Genomic DNA, 19,376 nt, shown 5'->3' with positions numbered 1-19,376 from the left:
ACCCAAGGGGGGCTCTATTTTCTAGTCAGCTTAAGAAATACTATGCAATATGGGTCGGCCATGTGTACCTCATTCCTGTAGGGCTTTCTGTGTCTTTGCTGTGCCCCTGCACCCCTAAAGAGGGAAGGCACGGATTGCAGCCCTTGTCAGGCATCCATCTGAGAACACCTGCTACCACAGTCCTGCAGGACCACTGAGGGACCAGGCAATGAGGATGTCAACCTCCCCCCGCTCAGAAGAAAGCAGCAGGATTCCAAGTCTGCTCAGCTCTTGGTCTCTTGTTTTTTTTAATCTCTATTACCTGACAACTGATTTTGTTCAAGTCAGCATCAAATGCCATTTCATGAACGGCATTGTGTCCCAACCAGAGGAGCATCAAGTCTGGAGAAAAGCTGGGCACGGTGGTGCACACCTTCAGGCCCATCACTTTGGAGGAAGAAGTCTGGTCTACATAGTAAGGTCCAGAACCTGCTGATACAGGGAGATATTCTCTCTCTGTCTCTCTCTCTCTCCCCCCCTCCCTCCTTCCCTCCCTCTCTCTCTCTATATGTATGAATGAATCTGGAGGAAAACAAGACTCCACTCAGACTAAAATGACTGCAGAGGCACACAAACTGATCCAGTGGAAACATTAGTGGAGAGAACGACAGCTGGGCTCACTTAGAAGAAAAAAGAGAGTTGCAAGATTAGCCCAGAGCCTGAGCAAAGACACAGGCTGAAGAAATATACAGTCCTTGGAAGCCAGAAGCAGAGGCTGGTCTTGAACTCAAGATCCTCCTGCCTCAGACTCCTGAGAGTTGAGGTTATGTGCAGCACCATGTCTTGTCCACATGGATTTTTCTAGAACAGTACGACCAACAGAACTCCCTACCATGATGAGAAAGTTCTCTGATTTTGCTAGTTTAATACTCATGAGTTCCACGTGATCGTCAAACATGTAAAATGTATGACCAAAGAACTACATGTTAAAATTATACATAATGCTAGGTAGTTGGTATTTCCCTGCACGTGGTCACCATGTACGGGGCACAGCTCTAAAGAGGTAATATTACTTCCTCTAGAGAGGCAGAAACACCCTCCCTGGAGTGGACAGTGGAGGAACGCACGCTGACCAGAGATGGGCTTCCGAAAGGACACGAGGACAAGCAGTCAGGAGACTCAGCCTCAGCGGGAGCAACGCTGGCTGTCCTCCTGGCTGGGAGGGTTTTGAGGGATGCCGCTGACCAGCAACTCCCGGACCTCCTCCTGATGGGCCAGTCGCTCGCTACCTTCCTGCAATCTCATCCTCTTAGGCTGTCCCCTCACCACTCACTTTTAATGGTTACTCTGTTGTTGTCTTCCTCCATTGCTTGAGGCTCCTCCTCTTCCAGGTGTGAAATAATCTCAGGCCTAGGGAACTGGTTTCCTAGGGAAGAAGGAAGACTCATAATTTAGAGGTTCAATAACTCCCAAGTCTGTGTGTTAAAGATTTTCAGATAATTAAAAACTGCAAAAACTCTCCCAGAAGTGAAATGAGGCTTATGACCAAACTCCAAAACACTGGATCTCAGTATTACAGCCCTCTCTCTCCCTGCCACACTACAGACACCTCCTCAGGTGTGGAGTTATCTTGTTTCAACCGTGGAAGAAAGGTATGATGTACCCTTGCCATTCGTGTATTCGTGGAGGCAGCTGTGTTGCTCAACACCCAGTAGTGCAAAAATAGCCTATACAGGAAACTAAGTATTGGGGCCCAGGCAGGCTGGTGAGATGGCTCAGAAATTAATACAGTGCTCTTCCGGAGGCCCTGTGTACCTGAGTTCAGTTCCCAGCCAACAAGTCAGATGGCTCACTACTACCTATTAACTGCAACTCCGGGGCATCTGAAGGGCCTCTTCTGACCTCTGTGGGCACCCAAACATACTGCACTTTAGTGTGGATAGTGTGATGGAGTTCCTCAAAAGGTGAGTATCACAGTTCTTTGCCCTCCTCCATCCTTCCTTTGTCTGCTCTTCCCCATCACTTAATTCCTTGGTTCCCAAATCCCAAACATTGTACGCCACCTCATTATGGACTTGTTTCTTTGCCTCTTCTGTCTCAAATACAGAATCCAATACAACAGGACTTTACATTTATTGTAAATTCCTAATGGTATCCCAAGACCTGAGCTGTGTGACTTCACTAATTGGCATTACAATTTTTGCATAGCTGCATAGTATTTGTAGTAGCATTTAATATCTGGTATTTTTCTGCAGATTAGTTTCCAATGTTTATGTTTGTACTTTATATGGACCCTTTACATCAGACCTACAAAAGGCAAGGAAGGGCCACTGATGAAAAAAGATTGGCAACAGATACAACAGTAACTAAGCTAGCTTAATATAATGAACACATGGAGTGCTTGCTGGATGTGTCAGCCTGTGGGTGTTTGCCATTAGAGGGTGTGTGTGTGTGTGTGTGTGTGTGTGTGTGTGTGTGTGTTGTGTGTGTGGCGATTTGGAATATAAATGTATATCTACATCTAGTGGTCACTGTTTGGTATGGTGGGGCTGTTTTCCTCTGATGTGTGTCTTTTGCTCAAGGAATCCGTGTCCCGTGAACATGAGATTTTTTCCAAATCCAGCTTTCAGGGAAGGAAGATTCCAACCTGAGAATCAGAGCTGCTAAATAGCTGAATCCAAAGTGATCATTGCATGCCTGTGTATTGTGTGTGACTATGCACATGTGTATCCACACTCCTAACCTTCTACGCGTTTTCCTAGCTGGTCCTCAGCTTTACTGACATTTCAAGAGCATCTGCAGTCACCATGTTTTAAGGATTTATATTTTGCTTTCAAGTTTGTATATATGTGTTTGTGCATATATGCAAGTGGGTGCAAGTGTCCATGAAGGCCAGCGGAGAACATGGGAGCGCCCCTGGAGCTGGAGTTACAGGCATTTGTGCCACCTGACCTGGATGCTGGGAACCCATCGATTACCTGAATTGCTAACCTGCTCCTGAAGAGAACCTAAGTTCAAGTCTCACCTCCTAAACCCCCATTTTTAAAGTCCTGTGTGCCTTCCAGTGTTGAGTTTCCTCTAGTATGAAACATGTCACTGGTGCAGGAATCGGGGAGGTTTGGGAAGCTCATGAGACTTCCAAGGAAGGTAGAAGACCACCAAGCCTCCTCCCTGAGGTTAAAGAAACAGTAAACATACTCTGGACAACCGATTCTTCCACGATTCAGGGAACTGCACTGATGCCTGGAGTTGAGACACTGCCCTTGCTGGCATGGTTATTTTGGAGGTGAAGCTGCCCGAGGCATCCATACTCCTGTAAGTAACCCCTCAGGCACGCTGCTGAGTATTCCTAGTAGCTGAGTATTCCTCATCCTGCTGAGAGGACCAGGATGGAACGGTTTCTCTCTCTGCCATTTTCCTTCCTGGAGCTAGGAGACAATTTTGTGCATTGTCCCAGGAAAAACACAACAGCTGCTTACGTGTATTTAGGAATAAGCAACCCATGCTTTTGCAAGCATAAGGTTTGGCCGATTTGAATCATGCAGTGGGGGGTTATTGAAGGAAGCATCAGTCTTGCATCTAAATAGCTGGTTCTGAAACTTCAGAGTTCCTTGGTAATGCAGAAGTAACCCCATTCTCGAGGTATATTTTTTTAATGAGAAATGCAGGAAAAACATGGATTCAGTGAAACCTGCACTGGGAAACCATGGAGACGTAACGGGAAAACGAGTGACCTTCTGAGATGAACTCTACAGAACTGTCAATCACACAATGGCTTGAATATATCAAAGATCAATATAATATTCCTAGATCCTAAGATTAAATAAACAGTGTTAATGCTCAGTCAGGCGAAGTGGCCCAGCAGGTAAGGTGCTTACTGCCTAGCCTGATGACCTGAATTCCATCCCTGCAATACACTGGGTAGAGGGAGAGAATGAATTCTCTGTGAGTTCTAGGCAAGACTGGTACCCCCCTGCCCCAAAATGATAACTTTCATCATGATGCCCAAATCAAGGAAATACTGTGAGTGTTTTCACTAGGAAAGTATTGATATGTGCTTAATTCACTCCTTCACAAAATTTGTACTCTACCCCTGTAACTAGTCACTGTTTTTGACCATACCATGCTGAATTTTCTGATTAACAGTATCTGAGAGCTGTCTCAAATTAAGGGCATTAAAAAGGTCTCTCTAAAGATTAAACCCAAGCAGGTTAAGAAAAGCATGATCCCTGAGGGTTTCAACACTAACTGCCCTCAACTGGCATCTCTGGAGAATGGAACTGGTAGTGCTGAGTGAGGTGGGAGGGGTGGCTAAAACACTTCCCACAGAGCTGGCACTGGTAAGGAATGTCATGAGTGTGAACCCAGTAGTGCTGGACCAGATAGGAGCTCTGACTGAAAGCTCGGCCACAGTCACAGCACTGGCAGGCTCTCTCCCCCACATAGCCATGCTTCTGCTGATAGCGAAAGACATGTGTCCTGTGGTGCATCGCAGGGGAAAGAGACTTTGCCAACTCGTGGGTTCTGAGATGCTGAGAGAGATGCACTTGGTGGATGAAAGCTTTGCCACACTCAAGACATTCATAGAACTCGGCCTGACCCTTGTCACCCACCCAGGGGCTTTTACAAGCTGGGGGAAGGTTTCCTACCTACATTACACCCCTCGGGCCTCTCACCATAATGACTCTTGAGATGTCTGTTGAGGTGGGGCTTGAGGAAGAAGGCTGCGTCGCAATGGGAACATTTAAAGGGCCGTATTCCTAAGTGGAATGACTCGTGCCTCCTGAGGCTAAAGATTTGCATGATGGGCTTATCTGGTCCTTCTCGGGTCTGGGAAAGCCATAATACGCTGATACATTATGCAGACAGCATTGCACAGAAGTAGAAGTCTAACCTTTATGTGTTTTGACAGGTAGGAGCTGTGTTATTTCCATTTGTCATTGCTGAAAGAAATGGCTTAAGAGAAGAAGCATAAGGAAGGAAGGGTTAATTCTGCCTCATATCTTGAAGGGATTCAGGCCATCATGGCAGGGAAGATGTGGCAGCAGGAACACAAGGGGGTGGGTCGCATTGCATCCGCAGTCAGCCATCAGAGAGACATGAATGCTGGTCGTGTGCTTTGCCCTGTTTCTCTCTGTCATTCAGTCCATGTGATGGTGCCTCCCATAGTTAGCATCAGTCATCTAATTGTCTGGAAACCCCACCACATACACACCCAGAGTCGTACATCTTAGGTGACTCCAAATCTAGTCAGACTGACTGTGGACTTTAACTACCACAGGTGCCTGTTACTTGCTGTAACTCAGCTCTACCTCCATCTCTTGACTTACCATCCTCCTTCCTGCCTTCCACTTCATCCTTTGGTTTATGGTCCTGCTTTATTCTGGTTCCCTATGTTCTATTATACTTTTTTCTTTTTTTGTCTTTTTGAGACAGGGTCTCCCTGTAGCCCCAGCTGTCTTGGAACTCACTATGGAGACCAGGCTGGCCTCGAACTCACAAAGATCCACCTGCCTCTGCCTCCCGAGTGCTGGGATTAAAGATGTGCGCCACCACGCCTGGCCGACCACTCCTATTTTAAAAACCTATAGCTGTACCTGTAAAGGGCTTCAACTGTCTAGTCAGCTTGAGAAATGCTTTAAAATATGGGCCCTGTGTGTTTCCTTCCTTCTCTGGCACTTCAGAGCCTTTCCTGTGCTCCTCCACTCCTGAAGATGGATGGCCCGGACTGCAGTCCTTCTCAAGCCTCCATCTGAGAACACCTGCCACCAAAGTCCTGCAGGACCACTGAGGAAACAGTGCACTGAGGGTGTCCATCTCCTCCTGCTCAGACGGAAGCCAAAGGATTCCAACTGTTTTCTCAGATCTGAGCCTCTCACTGTATTCAATCTTCTCTAACAACTGATTCATTCAATTCAACACCAAATACCTATTTCATGTCACAACCAGATGGGCATCAATGTGTAGAAAAAAGACTCAGTCAGACTGACGTGACTGCAGAAGCAGAGGCAGGGGACCGACCCCATGAAGACACTGGAGAGGAGGATGGCAGCCGGGCTCAGGAACAGACAAAAAGAAGTGACAGGATGAGACAACAGCCTGAGCCAAGGTATCGACTGGAATACCAGGTCCTGAGAAGCTAGAAGCAGCCAACGGGCCAGAATGGGAAAAAATTTAATCTTTTGCTAATGGTTAGGGCTTATTTTTCTTGAGGGCATTATGAAAGTGGTCAGGATTCTGGGATTCATAGAGACGTTTGCTTGGGTGGAAGAGAAGTCAAGGAAGTCACACAAGAGTGATGACGAAGAGATGTCATCCTATCAGACATATAATATCTCCACGTGGCTAATGACCACATTACACGGCACAGTTCTAAAATACAACCGTACTGCCCTGCTCCCAGGTGTCAGGGGAAGGAGAGAGGAGAGGGAGAGGAGGGGGACAGGATGGGGAGAGAAGGAGGAGAGGAAGGGAGAGGAAGGGAACAGGAGGGGGAGATGAGGTGGAAAGGAGAGGGAGAGGAGGGGAGAACTAGAAAGACACAAATGAATAGAAATGGAGGAGACAGAACTCTGGAGAAACAAACGCCCTCCCTGGTGTGGGCAGTGGAGGAACGCATGCTGCCCAGAGATGGGCTTCCGAAGGGACACGAGGACAAGCAATTAGGAGACTGAACCTCAGGGGGAGCAACGCTGGCCTTTCTCTTGGCCTGGGAGGGTTTTGAGGGATTCCGCTGACTAGCAACTCCTGGACCTCCTCCTGACGGATGGGCCAGTCACTTGCTGCCTTCCTGCGATCCCATCCTCTTAGGCTGTCCCCTCACCACTCACTTTGAAGTGCTCTATTGCTGTCTTCCTCCATTGCTTTTGACTTCCTTTCCAGAAGTGAAATAATGTCAGGCTTAGGGAACTGGTTTCCTAGGGAAGAAGGAAGACTCATAACTTACACGGGTTCAAAAATCCCAAGTCTCTGTGTTAAAGACTTTCAGGGAAAAAAAAGTTGCAAAAACTCTCACAAGAATGAAACGAAGCTCTTTTCCCTCAATGACTTTAAACCCTGTCTCTCCCCTCCACACACGCAGCAGACACCTCACCAGGTATGGAGCTATCTTGTTTTCCCACCTGTGGGAGAGGGAGGCACCTTGGCATCTAGCTCACGGAGGCAGGCATGTTGCTCAACCTCCATCAATGAGGCCTGAACAGTAAAATAATTATTGGGGCAGTGGTGGGCTAGGCAGACGTCTCAGAGGTTAAGAGTACATATTGCTCTTCCAAAGGACCTGAGAATCCGAGTTCAGGTCCCAGCAAACAAGTCAAAAAGGCTCACTACTACCTCTAACTCCAGCTCCAGGGGCATCTGAGGGCCTCTTCTGCCCTCTATGGGCACCCAAACATACTGCACATTAGTGTGGATAATCTGATGGAGTTCCTCAAAAGGCTCGCATTGCGGGTCTTTGTCCTGTGATAACCCCACCCTTCCTTCCTTTCTCTGCTCCTCCTGCCCTTAGTTCCCTGCACCAACCATTTCACACCACCTAATTATGGACGTGCTCATTATTTCCCTCTTTCCAATCAAGTACACAATTCAATACAGCAGGAAGCGCAGTTTATTTTGAATCCCTAATGCTATCCCAAGACTCAAAACTTTGTGACTTTCCTGAGTAATGAATTGCATTACATTTTTGGCATATCCAGATGGTATCTATAGTAGGTATTATTTAGTATTTTTCTTTAGATGAGTTTTCAGCGCCTATGCCTGTATTTTACATGGAAGCTATATCCACCCTACAAAAGTAAAATGACGCCACTTGCAGAATGAAGAGGTAATATAACGGTGATACAACCATAACTGAGGTTATTGAGTACACGGAATTCTTTTGCACCCAAGGGTCAGGCCTGTCCTATGCTCTTCCTGTTAAAATGGAACATTAATCCAATGCAAAGACTCCTTAAGCCCAAATTTCCTGTTTCTACCTGACACAAAATGTAAAAGAAAAATCAGAATGGGAGCATCTTTCTGGCACTGGACTTTAAGGGAGTGGATTCTACAGTAAAACCACTTACACTCAAACTTAGCTTTAAACAGATAATTTAAAACAAAGTGACTCAGACCGTTAATCCCAGCACTTGGGAGGGGAGGCTGAGGCAGATACTTCTCTGTGAATGTAAGACCCGCATGGTCTACATAGTGAGTTCCAAGCCAGCCAGAGCTATATATCCTATATAGACAGCTATATACTGTCTATACCTATATAGACACTAGACAGATTATATACCCTTTCTAAAACGGTAAGTAATTTAGCTTTCTAATGGCTCAGATTCCTATTCACAGCAAGGCAATAGTAACACCAAGAAACGTACCTCTCCCACAGGCCTAGGTGGAGGTTAATCAAGTGACACGCGTAACTTAGACCTGTACTTGACATTTTGAAATTAAAATATTGTTTTATTTCTAAGAAGGGGCCAAGGAAAAGGGAGGAAGAAGAGGAGAAGGTAGAGAGGGCAGCCCCATAGAGAGGCGGCTCAGTGGCACTGGCTGCTCTTGCAGAGGACCCAGGTTTGGTTTCTAGCACCCACATGGTGGCTAACAACCATTTGTAACTCCAGTTCCAGGGGATCCAGTGCCCATTTCTGACCTCCATGGGCATTGCATGTTTTTAGTGGACTTATATACATGCATGAAAAACACTCATACCCATAAAATGAATAAATCAGAAAAAGAAGAGGACATGAAGTTGGGAGGGGGATGTGGTGGTGGAGGTCTGGAAGGAACTACAGGAAGGACAGGAGTTAGATATGATCAAAATACACCATATGACATTTTCAAAGAATAACTAAATGATCTGATCAAAATACATCATTTGAAATTCTCAGAGAATAAACAAACTTCAAAAACAAAATAAAATTCTTCCTCTGACCCAAGCTGAAACTCAAGACAGCAAACCACCGTTACTAAGGCAAGGACACAAGGGTGGTCTAGCACGAAGGAGTCGAGCTCAGTAGAAAGAATACACTTACCTATAAAGACCAGATTCTGGTAATTCTCCAACATCACCTCCTGGTACAAGACCCTCTGAGAAGCACTAAGGTAGCTTAACTCCTCTGGGCTGAACTCTATAGTCACATCCTCGAAAGTCACCAACTCCTAAAACACCAGAAATACCCTTAAATGACGGAAGCACAGGAATTATCTTAAACCTGATGAGAAAACCTAAGCTGGAATAATGGCATTGCGGGAAGCTGAATTAACTAAGTGCTTAAGGATGTGAACTCTGCAGCCAGACTGCCAGGGCACACCCCAGCTGTGCCACTTGACAGCTGTGTGGCCTTTGACCAACTACTATTTCTCTCACATATGAAAATGGGCTGGAGAGATGGCTCAGGAGCTAAAAGCACTGGCTGCTCTTGCAGAGAACCCGGGTTTGGTTCCCAGAACCCACATGGCAGCTAACAATCAGCTGTAACTCCAGTTCCAAAGCTGTGACTCCAGTTCCAGAGGACTGGACCCCCTCTTCTGGCCTCTGAGAGCACTGAGTGCACATGGTGCGCTTATATACACTCAGTCACAATTCACACAAAATAAAAATAAGTATTTTTTTAAATGAAAAACAGGTATAAAGCTCAAAGCATTCAAACACAATTCAGGAGGTGGGCAAAGAGGGAAAGCATTTAGTAATATACAAGTGCAGCAGAAAAGTAAAGCAGGGAAGACAAAAGAAGAATTTCAGACAAGGTAGATGGGAAAAGGTTCAGAAACATTTTAAGCTATCAGTTTAATGGGAATGAGGATGGGACTCAATAATTGGAAGAGCCCCACATTCGAAAACCAAGTCACAAGACGGCTTAACTCACCTGGGGCCCAGGAGACGGCAGGCTGTCTGACATCGCTGCGTTCTGCGTCTGCTCTTCTTCAGTTTCCATCTTTTCTTCTGGGGACATCTCCTGAGCAGGGGAACCTAGAAGAGAATGCAGTCTCAGAGTTGAGTGTTTTCTGGAAGCACCCACACACATGCACCCGCACACACACACACACCTGCACACACGAAGCAGCCCACCACCACCTTCATGCCACCGTGTCCCAAGCCACAGAAGTCAGCAGTAGCTCCGCACTTCCCATGGTCAAAGGAAGATGACAGAAATAATTGCTGTACTCAATAGAGCCAAGCTCAAAAGGACAAGTAACTTCCCATTTCTAAATCTTTCAATGGGTCCCCCATATTCTCAGTAAGGTGAACCTTCTCTGTATAGGTGATTTTTGGTCTGTCAATCAAAATAGCCAGGAAACCTCCCTTTCTAAATGCAAATCAGAAGTAACAATATCTACATCTCTAAGGGCTCTGGTGAGTGATAAATATTACCAATGTAAGTAAAACACACTGTAGGTAATTTTTAAACTAAAAAGATTTTTAATTGTCGGTTTGTGTGTAGGGGTGTGCACCTGAGGGCAGGTGCTCTTAGAAGCATCGGATTCCCCATGATCTGGAGTTACAGGCAGTTGTATGCCACTCGACATGAGCACAGAAATCATTCCGTGCATAAGCAGTACGCGCTCTTAACCACTGAGCTGTCTCTCTAGCCGCACTAGAGAACTTTTGGAATGGCAGCCTTTACTGTGCCTTCCCTCCACCTTTGTCACTCACTGATCTAGGGGCAACTTCAACCTCTCCTCCAGAAGCCTGAATCTTCCTGTAATCTTTTTCGATCGCCCTTTTCACTCATTTCCTTCTTTCACCCTATACAGCTTCCATTTCCACGAGCTTCAGTTCTGTGCCTTTGGCTGTTTTATCCTCTAAGACAATATCCACTACATCCACACGATGCAGTGAAACACTGCAATCAAGAATGCAGACCTGGGGGCTGGAGAGATGGCTCAGCAGTTAGGAGCACTGGTTGCTCTTGCAGAGGACCTGGGTTTGGTTCCCAGCACTCACATGGTGGCTCACTGATCCAATGCCCTCTTCCAACTTGCATGGGCATTGCACGACATGGGTGCGATTACATACATGTAGGCAATACACTCATACACATAATAAAATATTTTTTTTAAAAAGAAAGCTGAGGTAAGAAAATTACTGAGTTCAAGGCCAGATTGAGCCACATAGTAAACCCTGTGTTTAAAGAAACGTGGAATTGGGACTGGAGAAATGGGTCAGCAGTTAAGAGCACTGGCTGTTCTTGCAGAAGACCAGGTTCGAGTCCCAGCACCCACATGGTAGCTAACAGCTGTGTATAACTCAAGTTCCAGGGGATCCAACACCATCTTCTGTCTTCCACAGGCATTGCACGACATGGGAGACATATACATGCAGACAATACACACATACACATAAAATAAAAATAATGAATAAAATATTTTAACGTGGAATCATAAGTCATTGAAAAATGACTCAATTTTATGTATGTAAAACAAAGGTAATACTTAGTTCATAAAGCTATTAATAGAATCATATGAATTACTATACCAAAGCATCCACAATAATAGATTGTGTCTAGCATGTTTACTGCAAGCCTCTTAACTGCTTTAAGCATTGGAGACATGTCTCTAGAGTAAAGAGAGCTTCCTGCTCTTCAGAGAACCCCAGCTGGGGTCCCAGTGACCATGTTGGGCAGCTCATAACCTCCTGCAACTCCATCTTCAGAGACTCTGACACCCTCTTCTGACCTCCATGGGTACCTGCGCACATGTGTCACACATTTATACAGACACACATGTACATAGAAATACAAGTAAATCTTTAAAAAACTGTTTTCAAAAATGCAGTTATACACCAGTGGATTAACCATTAACACCCAGTTCATGAGATGCTGACAGCACTGAGCTACACAAAGCACTCATAATGGTTTTAGATTTTTCATTGACATTTATAATTAAGGCCTGAGAAATTTACTACATAATCCCAAACTCAAGCATTCTTATTCAGGCGTGTCTAACCTGTGGCCCGTGGGCTGCAAGTGGCTAATGAGAGCTGTGATTACAGCCCCAAAACAAAATTGTCAACTTACTGAAAGCGTTATGAGGCTTTTTCATCATTTTTTATCAACTTGATGGCATGGTTCTTTGTTGCTGTTCTTTTGAAACAGGGTCTCACTATGTAGCCCTGGCTGGCCTGAAACTTGCTGTGTAGACCAGGCTGGCCTCAATGTTACAGAGATCTGCCTACATCTGCCTCGAGAGCTCTCGATCAAAGCCGTACACCAGCACAGCTGGCAGTGGCATGGCTCCTGCACACAAACTCTGTCCCACTGACAAAAGGTGAAACACACCTCAGCCTAACCACGTACTTTTTCCTGTCCATGCCCCAACCTTCTTTCTAGAGAGAGCTGTCATTTTGGCTTTAAAAAAATATTTATTGTTTTTATTTTATGTGTATGTATTGCCTGAATGTAAGGGTACCTGTGTTGTGCAGTGCCTGAGGAGGTCAGAAGAGGGTGTCGGATCCCCTGGAACTGGAGTTGTGGACAGTTGCTAGTCACCAATTAGGTGTTAGGAATCAAACCCAGATCCTCTGGAAGAGCAGCCAGTGCTCTTAACTGCTGAGCCGTCTCCCTAGCCCCATCATTTTGGACTTTCATCAGACTTATACAACTATATATGTAATTATTACATATATAAACTTATGAAATAATGTTTTTTTTGTAGTTGGCATTATTTTTATTAAAGAACTAAGGCTTTCTTTTCTTATCATTTATTTATTATTTATTTATTTATTTAATCTTTTTTGAGCCAGGGTCTCCCTGTAGCCCCAGCTAGCCTGGAACTCATTATGTAGATCAGGCTGGCCTTGAGCTCACAGTCTCTTCTCTTGAAACGGCCCTTCTTGGTTCCATTCTAGTAACTTGAGTTTCCATGAATGGGTAGGTGTCAGAAAGGCTGGACTTCTGTGCCTTCTATCTCCCATACTCTAGATCTCTTTGCATCGGGACATTTAGAGATCCATTTAAAAGATCATTCTAGTCCTTAAACAAACAAAAAAAGCTAAATAAAAGTCAATATAAACCTTACACTTAACATATCAATGCTGTTTTGATTTGATATTAAAGTTTTGGCTGGTTAAGAAATGTGGAAGGGGTTGGGGAACAGAATGTGCACTCGAAGTAGTAAGAAACATTACAGCAACAACCAAACTTAAAATTTCTTCCATCTCACATGAGATTAGGTAGGTTAGCCTATATGTATAACAGTCAATTGTTCTCTCTCTCTCTCTCTCTCTCTCTCTCTCTCTCTCTCTCTCTTTGGGGGGGTCTTTTTTGAGAAAGGGTCTCCCTGTGTCCCCAGCTGGCCTGGAACTCGCTATGTTGGCCTCCACCTCACAGAGAGTGCTGGGACTAAAGGTGTGCACCACTATGCCTGGTAACATTCAACCTTTCATTCAACATAGCTTTATTTTAACTCTACCACGACAAGCAAACACGGGATGTTCGATAAACAGAAGTAACGTCCTGCCTCACCTTCCTCTCCAGGCACCAGGACCAGGTTTGCGAGGAGGATGCTTGCCTCCCTGCTGTTCTTAGGCTGCTTTGACATCACCCATGTCTGAATCTCCTTGGGCATGGTGGAAAGAAACTGCTCCAGCATCAGCTGGTCTATCATCTGCTGCTTGGTGAGGGTTTCTGTCTGCAGCCACTGGTCGCAAAGCTGGTGGATTTGGTCCACTGCTTCATGAGGCCTGGTCACTAAGAAACAGTGAGAACGCCTACACACTGGAGAGGAAGCTTTTGGCGCCTCCGGGTTGCTTATGTGGTTAGTATCTGGAGTCTCTTCTGGATCACGTAGATGAATGGCTTGAGCATTCCTCAAGATATCCAGCATCTTTCTTGTGTGTAGCATCTTTACGGCTTGGCCTTTTGTGGTATGGAGATACTGCCAAAGGCAGGCAGTCTGCTCCAGAAAATGCTGTTGGAAGATGGTAGGAAGAATTCTATCAGAAAAAGACAGAGACCTCAGGACTATAGACAAATATCACATAGTGAGACAAAAGGCCTGTATACTTGGGATTTGGCCAAAGGGTAGAGGTGGTCTTGAGAAAATGGAGTTAGCTCATTTCACACGAATGTCTAAATACACATTCACAGAGATCTGTGCACACATATAGCTTGTATAACAGGAAGATTTGTTCCCAAATCTAGAAAACAGGTGGAGAACAGTATAGCAGAACTAGAACTGAAGGGAAGGGACTTTGCGCCACAGGCTGAAATGAACTAATTTGATAAAGTATTTTAATTTCAAAAATATGAGTTAAGTGCTGTGGATGTAGCTCAGTTGGTGGAATGCTTGCGTAGTACTCATCAAGTCCTGGGTTCAATCCTTAGCACTGTATAAAGTAGACATAGTGCCAAACATCCATAATCCCTAGTACTCGGGGTAGGTAGAAGCAGGAGGATAGAGTGTTTAAGAGCATCCTTGGCTGCCTAGCAATTTGAAGACCAGATTGGGATATGTGAGACCCTTCTAAAAATGTTGAGTTTCTATCTCTAGACAAATGAAATTTCTTACCATATGCTCAATATGGATCCTTATATTTACAGACAAGTATACTGTGCATTACTCATCAAAGAAGCTTCTTTTTGCAATAGATGGAGGCCACTGCAGATTTCCACAACTAGTTACACACAATGAATATACGTTTCCGAGAGACACCCAGTCCTAGGTGACATATCTGCATTGGAATCTCTATACTCGAGACTCATGAACATAGCAGAACAGGGGATAGAGAGAAAACTAACACATCCCTCAACTCTTACCAGTGAAGCTTCCTTTTGCCACAGAGCGGGATGTACACAGAAGGCAACAACTGGCCAAGTTTCAGAGAATAAGAGACCACAGAGTGTGTCCCTGGATAGGACTCCTATATCGAACCTCACCCACCCACAGCTCAGGGACCATTGCAGAAGAGGGGGTGGAAAGATTGTAAGAGCCAGCATAGGGAAGTAGAGGCTTTCAGGCCACTGGAAGCTTACATGTATGAACTTGTAGCAATGGTGGCATCAAGCATGGGACCCATGCCAACTCAATCTGACAAGGACCCAAAGTGGAGCAAGGGAAATGGGTGGCAGGTGGGCCCTAATCTGGCAACTGTTGGAGACTGATCACTGCTGGGTGAGGGAGAGCGGACCTTACTTACGATCTCTAGATAGGCTGACTAGACTCCAGTGGATGAATTTGCACTGAAGGATGTCTGGGTACAAATGTTTGACTGAATAGGATTTAGCTCGTATAGTAGAATGTATGAGGTCTTTGAGGGGAGGAGATGTGTGGGCATGGATGGGGGATCTAAATTTGATTAAGAATTGTTGTCGAGTTTAAACAACTTCAATACCCACTGAGGAAAGATGAGAAAACGACCAACAAGTTGGGGCACAATGTCGTGAGTTATCAGAGACAAGTTTAAACCACAGTGAGATATTGCCATGTACCTTTTAGGATGTCCAAAATGAAGCAATCGGGCAATGGTGAGTGCTGACACAGAGCTAGAACCTCTGGAAGAATGCACTGGAGCTTAAGCAGAAATGTAAATGTGAGCGTTTTGCTAGTAACTGAAGGAAAGAGGCTCAACAAACCTCCCATACATGCTTTGACTTAAAAAAAAAAAAAAAAGCAAAATAAATCTAAGATGCTAGAGTAGTGCTTAAAGGACAGGGATCAGAGAGGTATGGCTGATGAGGATGGACATGGAGAAAGGTAGGGCAGAGGTAGAGGAGGAGGGACAGGGTGAGGAAGGTGTGGTACAGCTGAAGAGGGCCAGGGTTGAGGGATGAGGTGGGATGAAGCTGTGGAGGGGTGGGGTTGAGGAAGAAGGGGGTTTGTAGCTGAGAAGACAGGACAGAGGGAGGAAGTGAGTTAAAGCTGAGGAGGGACAGGATTGAGGGAGGTGGGTTAGAGCTGGGGAGGCAGAGTAAAGCCAAGGAGGACAGACGGATAACCGACACTGAGAGGAGTAGGGTTGACAGGGACACAGAGGAGGACAGAGCAGGGCTGAGGCAGTAATTGGGGTACATTTACACCCAGAGGGTGAGGGGAGGCTGTGACCCCAAGGCAGGCTTGGAATGTAGAACCAGAGTCTTTGGATGCAGGAGGGGACCCAAGAAACAGGGAAGGCTTCCTGGGCCCAGCCTCCAACCTCCAACCCCCAGCCCACCCATTGTCCTCCATCCATCCTAAACTGGTGGTCTCCCATCCCTAAACCCACCATGGGGCAGACCCCTATTTCCCTAAGTCCACCGTGGGGCAGTCTCCCATCCCTAAGCCCACCATGGTGTGGTCCCCCATCCTTAAACCCACTGTGGCTCAGTCCCCTACTCCTAAGTCCACCATGGTGCCCGTCCCTCATCCCTACACCCACCATGGCCCAGTCTCCCATCCACATGCCCACTAAGGCCCAGTACCCCATCCCTAAGCCCACCGTGGCCCAGTGTCCCATCCACAGCCCACTAAGGCCCGGTCCCCCATCCCTAAGCCCACAGAGGCTGGGTTCCCCCATCCCTAAGCCCACCGTGGCCCAGTCTCCCATCCACACGCCCACTAAGGCCCGGTCCCCCATCCCTAAGTCCACAGAGGCCGGGTCCCCCATCCCTAAGTCCACCGTGGCATCCCGCCATCTCACAACCCCACCCTGCTTGGCATCACCTTCTCCCACCGTCACCCTCTCATCTTCAGGTCCCCTCATGCTCATGCAGGGCCAGTCCCCACTCGGAATCTCAATTTCCCCCGGACCCACGAAGAACTCACCTCGCTCTCGCAGCACCTTTGCCTGACTGGAACGCCGAGACTCCAACCTCGGGCGCAAAAATCCTGGACTGCACATGCGCAGTGGCGTCTCTGAGCATGCGCTCTGAGGACAGCACGAGGCCCGACAACTTGGACCCCAGAGTTGAGGAAGCGGCGGGGGCGGGGAGGAGCACCTTCACGTGGTGGGCGGGGTCACGTGGTGGGTCTGGGTGGCTGAGGACCTCGGCATCCCAGAGCTATATGCAGTGGTAGCGTCTGGCTGGGGCCTTCGAGTTGATGCCTCTCGTTTCTTAAAATTACTACATAGTTACACGCTTTGAAAATAAACAGTGCAAACGTCATCCCATCCCATGGTGACCATCTTAATGCTTCGGAATGTTCTTTTTTTAAAAATCTACATGCGGAACCAAGGGAAACCCTGAACAAATGAACCCTCTCCCTTCTCTTGCTTTCTTTTCAGTGACTTCAAAACTCTGTAATTTGGGGCTGGAGAGATGTGCAGTGGGTCAGCGCACTGGCTGCTTTTGCAGAGGACCTGGATTCGATTCCCAACACCCACAGTTGTTAATTGGCAGCTAACAACTGTTGGAAACTCCAATTCCAGGGGATCCTCATGCCCTCTTCTGACCTCCATGAGCACTGTATGTGCATGATACATACACCAGGCAAAACACTAATGCATATAAAATTAATTAAAAAAAATTTTAAATCTAGCCAGACGTGGTGGTGCAGGCCTTTAAGCCCAGGACTCAGGAGGCAAAGGCAGGTGGATCTCTGTGAAATGGAGGCCAGCCTGATCGACATAGCAAGTTCCAGGCCAGCTGGGGCTAGAGAGAAACCCTGTCTTAAAAAAAATTAATAAAAAAAATTTAAATGTGTAGTTTTGCAGGTCAGGCGGTTGATCGGCATTATTACATTTCCCTGTAGCTTTCACTGAGAAGGTACCCTCTGAATCGTGTGCTGTCTTTTCAGAGAATAGAAGTCTGGCTTTGTTGGAATCATCTGCTCTTCACTTGGGCCTGTGTGAAAGGGTAATAATTAAATGTCAGAGTGTGGACCCAAAACTCCACTTTAGCTCATGGTAGTCCTGCCAGTTTCTGAACGTGAACCCCACGAACTGCTGTAAAGTTGGATTACAAGTTCTCAGAATAGATAGGTGAGGTGGCTCAGCCAGTAAAAGTGCTTGCTATCAAGTTTGGGGACTCGAGTTGCATCCCCAGGTTGTGCATGGTGGAAGGAGAGAACAGAGAATTGCAGGCTGTCCTCTCACCTCCATGCTCCTGCTGTGGTGTGGGCATGCACACTGAATAAATAAATACGTAGATGATAGATGAGAGATAGATGATAGATAGATAGATAGATAGATAGATAGATAGATAGATAGATAGATAGATAGATGATAGATGATATAGATAGATGATAGATAATAGATGATAGGTAGATGATAGATTAGATAAGAAATTTTTAAATTTAAATTCAATTTAATTTAATGAGTAGCTCACCTCCAGTCATCTTGTCCAACCAATGTCTTCAGTTCGATTCTTTTCCATTTCCTGCCCTTCCTTGGCTCTCCTCCCACCTCCTCCCCTTCTTTCTTTTAAACCAGGACCCTATACGTAGCCCAGCCTGACTTCAAGCTCACTACATAGAGTCTGCCTCTTTATTCCACAAATCCCCCTAATGGATAGCTTAGAGAATGTGGGTTTGAGATATGTCCTTTAAGGTCTTTGTGCCTGGCTGCCTCATGAGTAAACTTTCTTTTTCAAAACTTATTGTTTAAGTGATTTCATACTGTGCGATGGGCAAAGTTTCAGTATGGTTGTGATTGTGTGTGTGTGTGTGTGTGTGTGTGTGTGTGTGTGTGTGTATGCATCCACAGATATGTATATCTGCATATGCACATATATTTTTTAATTATTAATTAAAGGTGCCACCACCTGCGGTGAGGCCCACAGGCTTGCAACCACACTGTTAACACATGGGCCTGTGAGGAAACATTCAAACTCCAAATCAGGGGCTGGAGCGATGGCTCAGCAGTTAAGCCCACTTGCTGCTCTTACCAAAGACCTGGGTTCACGTTCACTACCCAGTACTCACACAACCACCTGTAAGTCCAGCTCCAGGGATCCAACACACACACACACACACACACACACACACACACACAAATGAAATTTTAAAAAAATACAAATAATAACACAGTATACTTTAAATTTCTATAGCCATTACTTTTGGTACTATCAATAAACATATAATTGTAAAAATATACTTTATTTATTTATTTAGAGTTTTTTTTTGATACTGGTCTCCCTGTAGCCCCAGCTACCCTGGAACTTGCTATGTAATAGACTGGCCTCATTCTCACAGAGATCCACCTGCCTCTGCCTCTGAAGTACTGGAATTAAAGGATACCCCACTACACCCAGTCCAAATTCATGTATTTTTATATTTGTATATCACTCTTTGCTTCCTTCTCTTTAATTTTTTATGGCTTTTTCTTTATATTTATTTTGTATGGGGGAGGTGTGCATGTGCCAAGCACTTGTGCGCAGGTCAGAAGACACCTTGCAGGAGTCTGTTCTCTCCTTCCACTGTGTGGGTTCTGGGGAGTCAACTTATGTCAGGTTTGGCAGCAAGTGCTTTTACAGGCTGAGTTATTTCATTGGCCCACT

The 19,376-nt window shown here is 45.8% G+C and overlaps 1 protein-coding gene across 1 annotated transcript in view; it reads right to left on the bottom strand.

The window, feature by feature from the left end:
• Positions 1–13,806, bottom strand: part of LOC103752362 (zinc finger protein Xfin) — a 62,063-nt gene extending 48,257 nt beyond the window's left edge. The window contains exons 1-5 of the mRNA XM_029557675.1: positions 13,428–13,806; positions 9,831–9,934; positions 8,997–9,123; positions 6,810–6,896; positions 1,313–1,405 (exon numbers count right to left, since the gene is read on the bottom strand). Of these exons, the coding sequence (XP_029413535.1) occupies positions 1,313–1,405; positions 6,810–6,896; positions 8,997–9,123; positions 9,831–9,934; positions 13,428–13,806 (790 nt within the window). The remainder of the gene's footprint in view (positions 1–1,312; positions 1,406–6,809; positions 6,897–8,996; positions 9,124–9,830; positions 9,935–13,427) is intronic.
• Positions 13,807–19,376: the final 5,570 nt, after the last annotated feature.

Source organism: Nannospalax galili, unplaced genomic scaffold (genome assembly GCF_000622305.1).
Source record: "Nannospalax galili isolate Female #2095 unplaced genomic scaffold, S.galili_v1.0 scaffold1368, whole genome shotgun sequence".
In the NCBI taxonomy this organism is placed as follows: domain Eukaryota; kingdom Metazoa; phylum Chordata; class Mammalia; order Rodentia; family Spalacidae; genus Nannospalax; species Nannospalax galili.
Note: the sequence above shows the minus strand (reverse complement) of the source record. Positions and strands in the feature narration are given on the sequence as shown.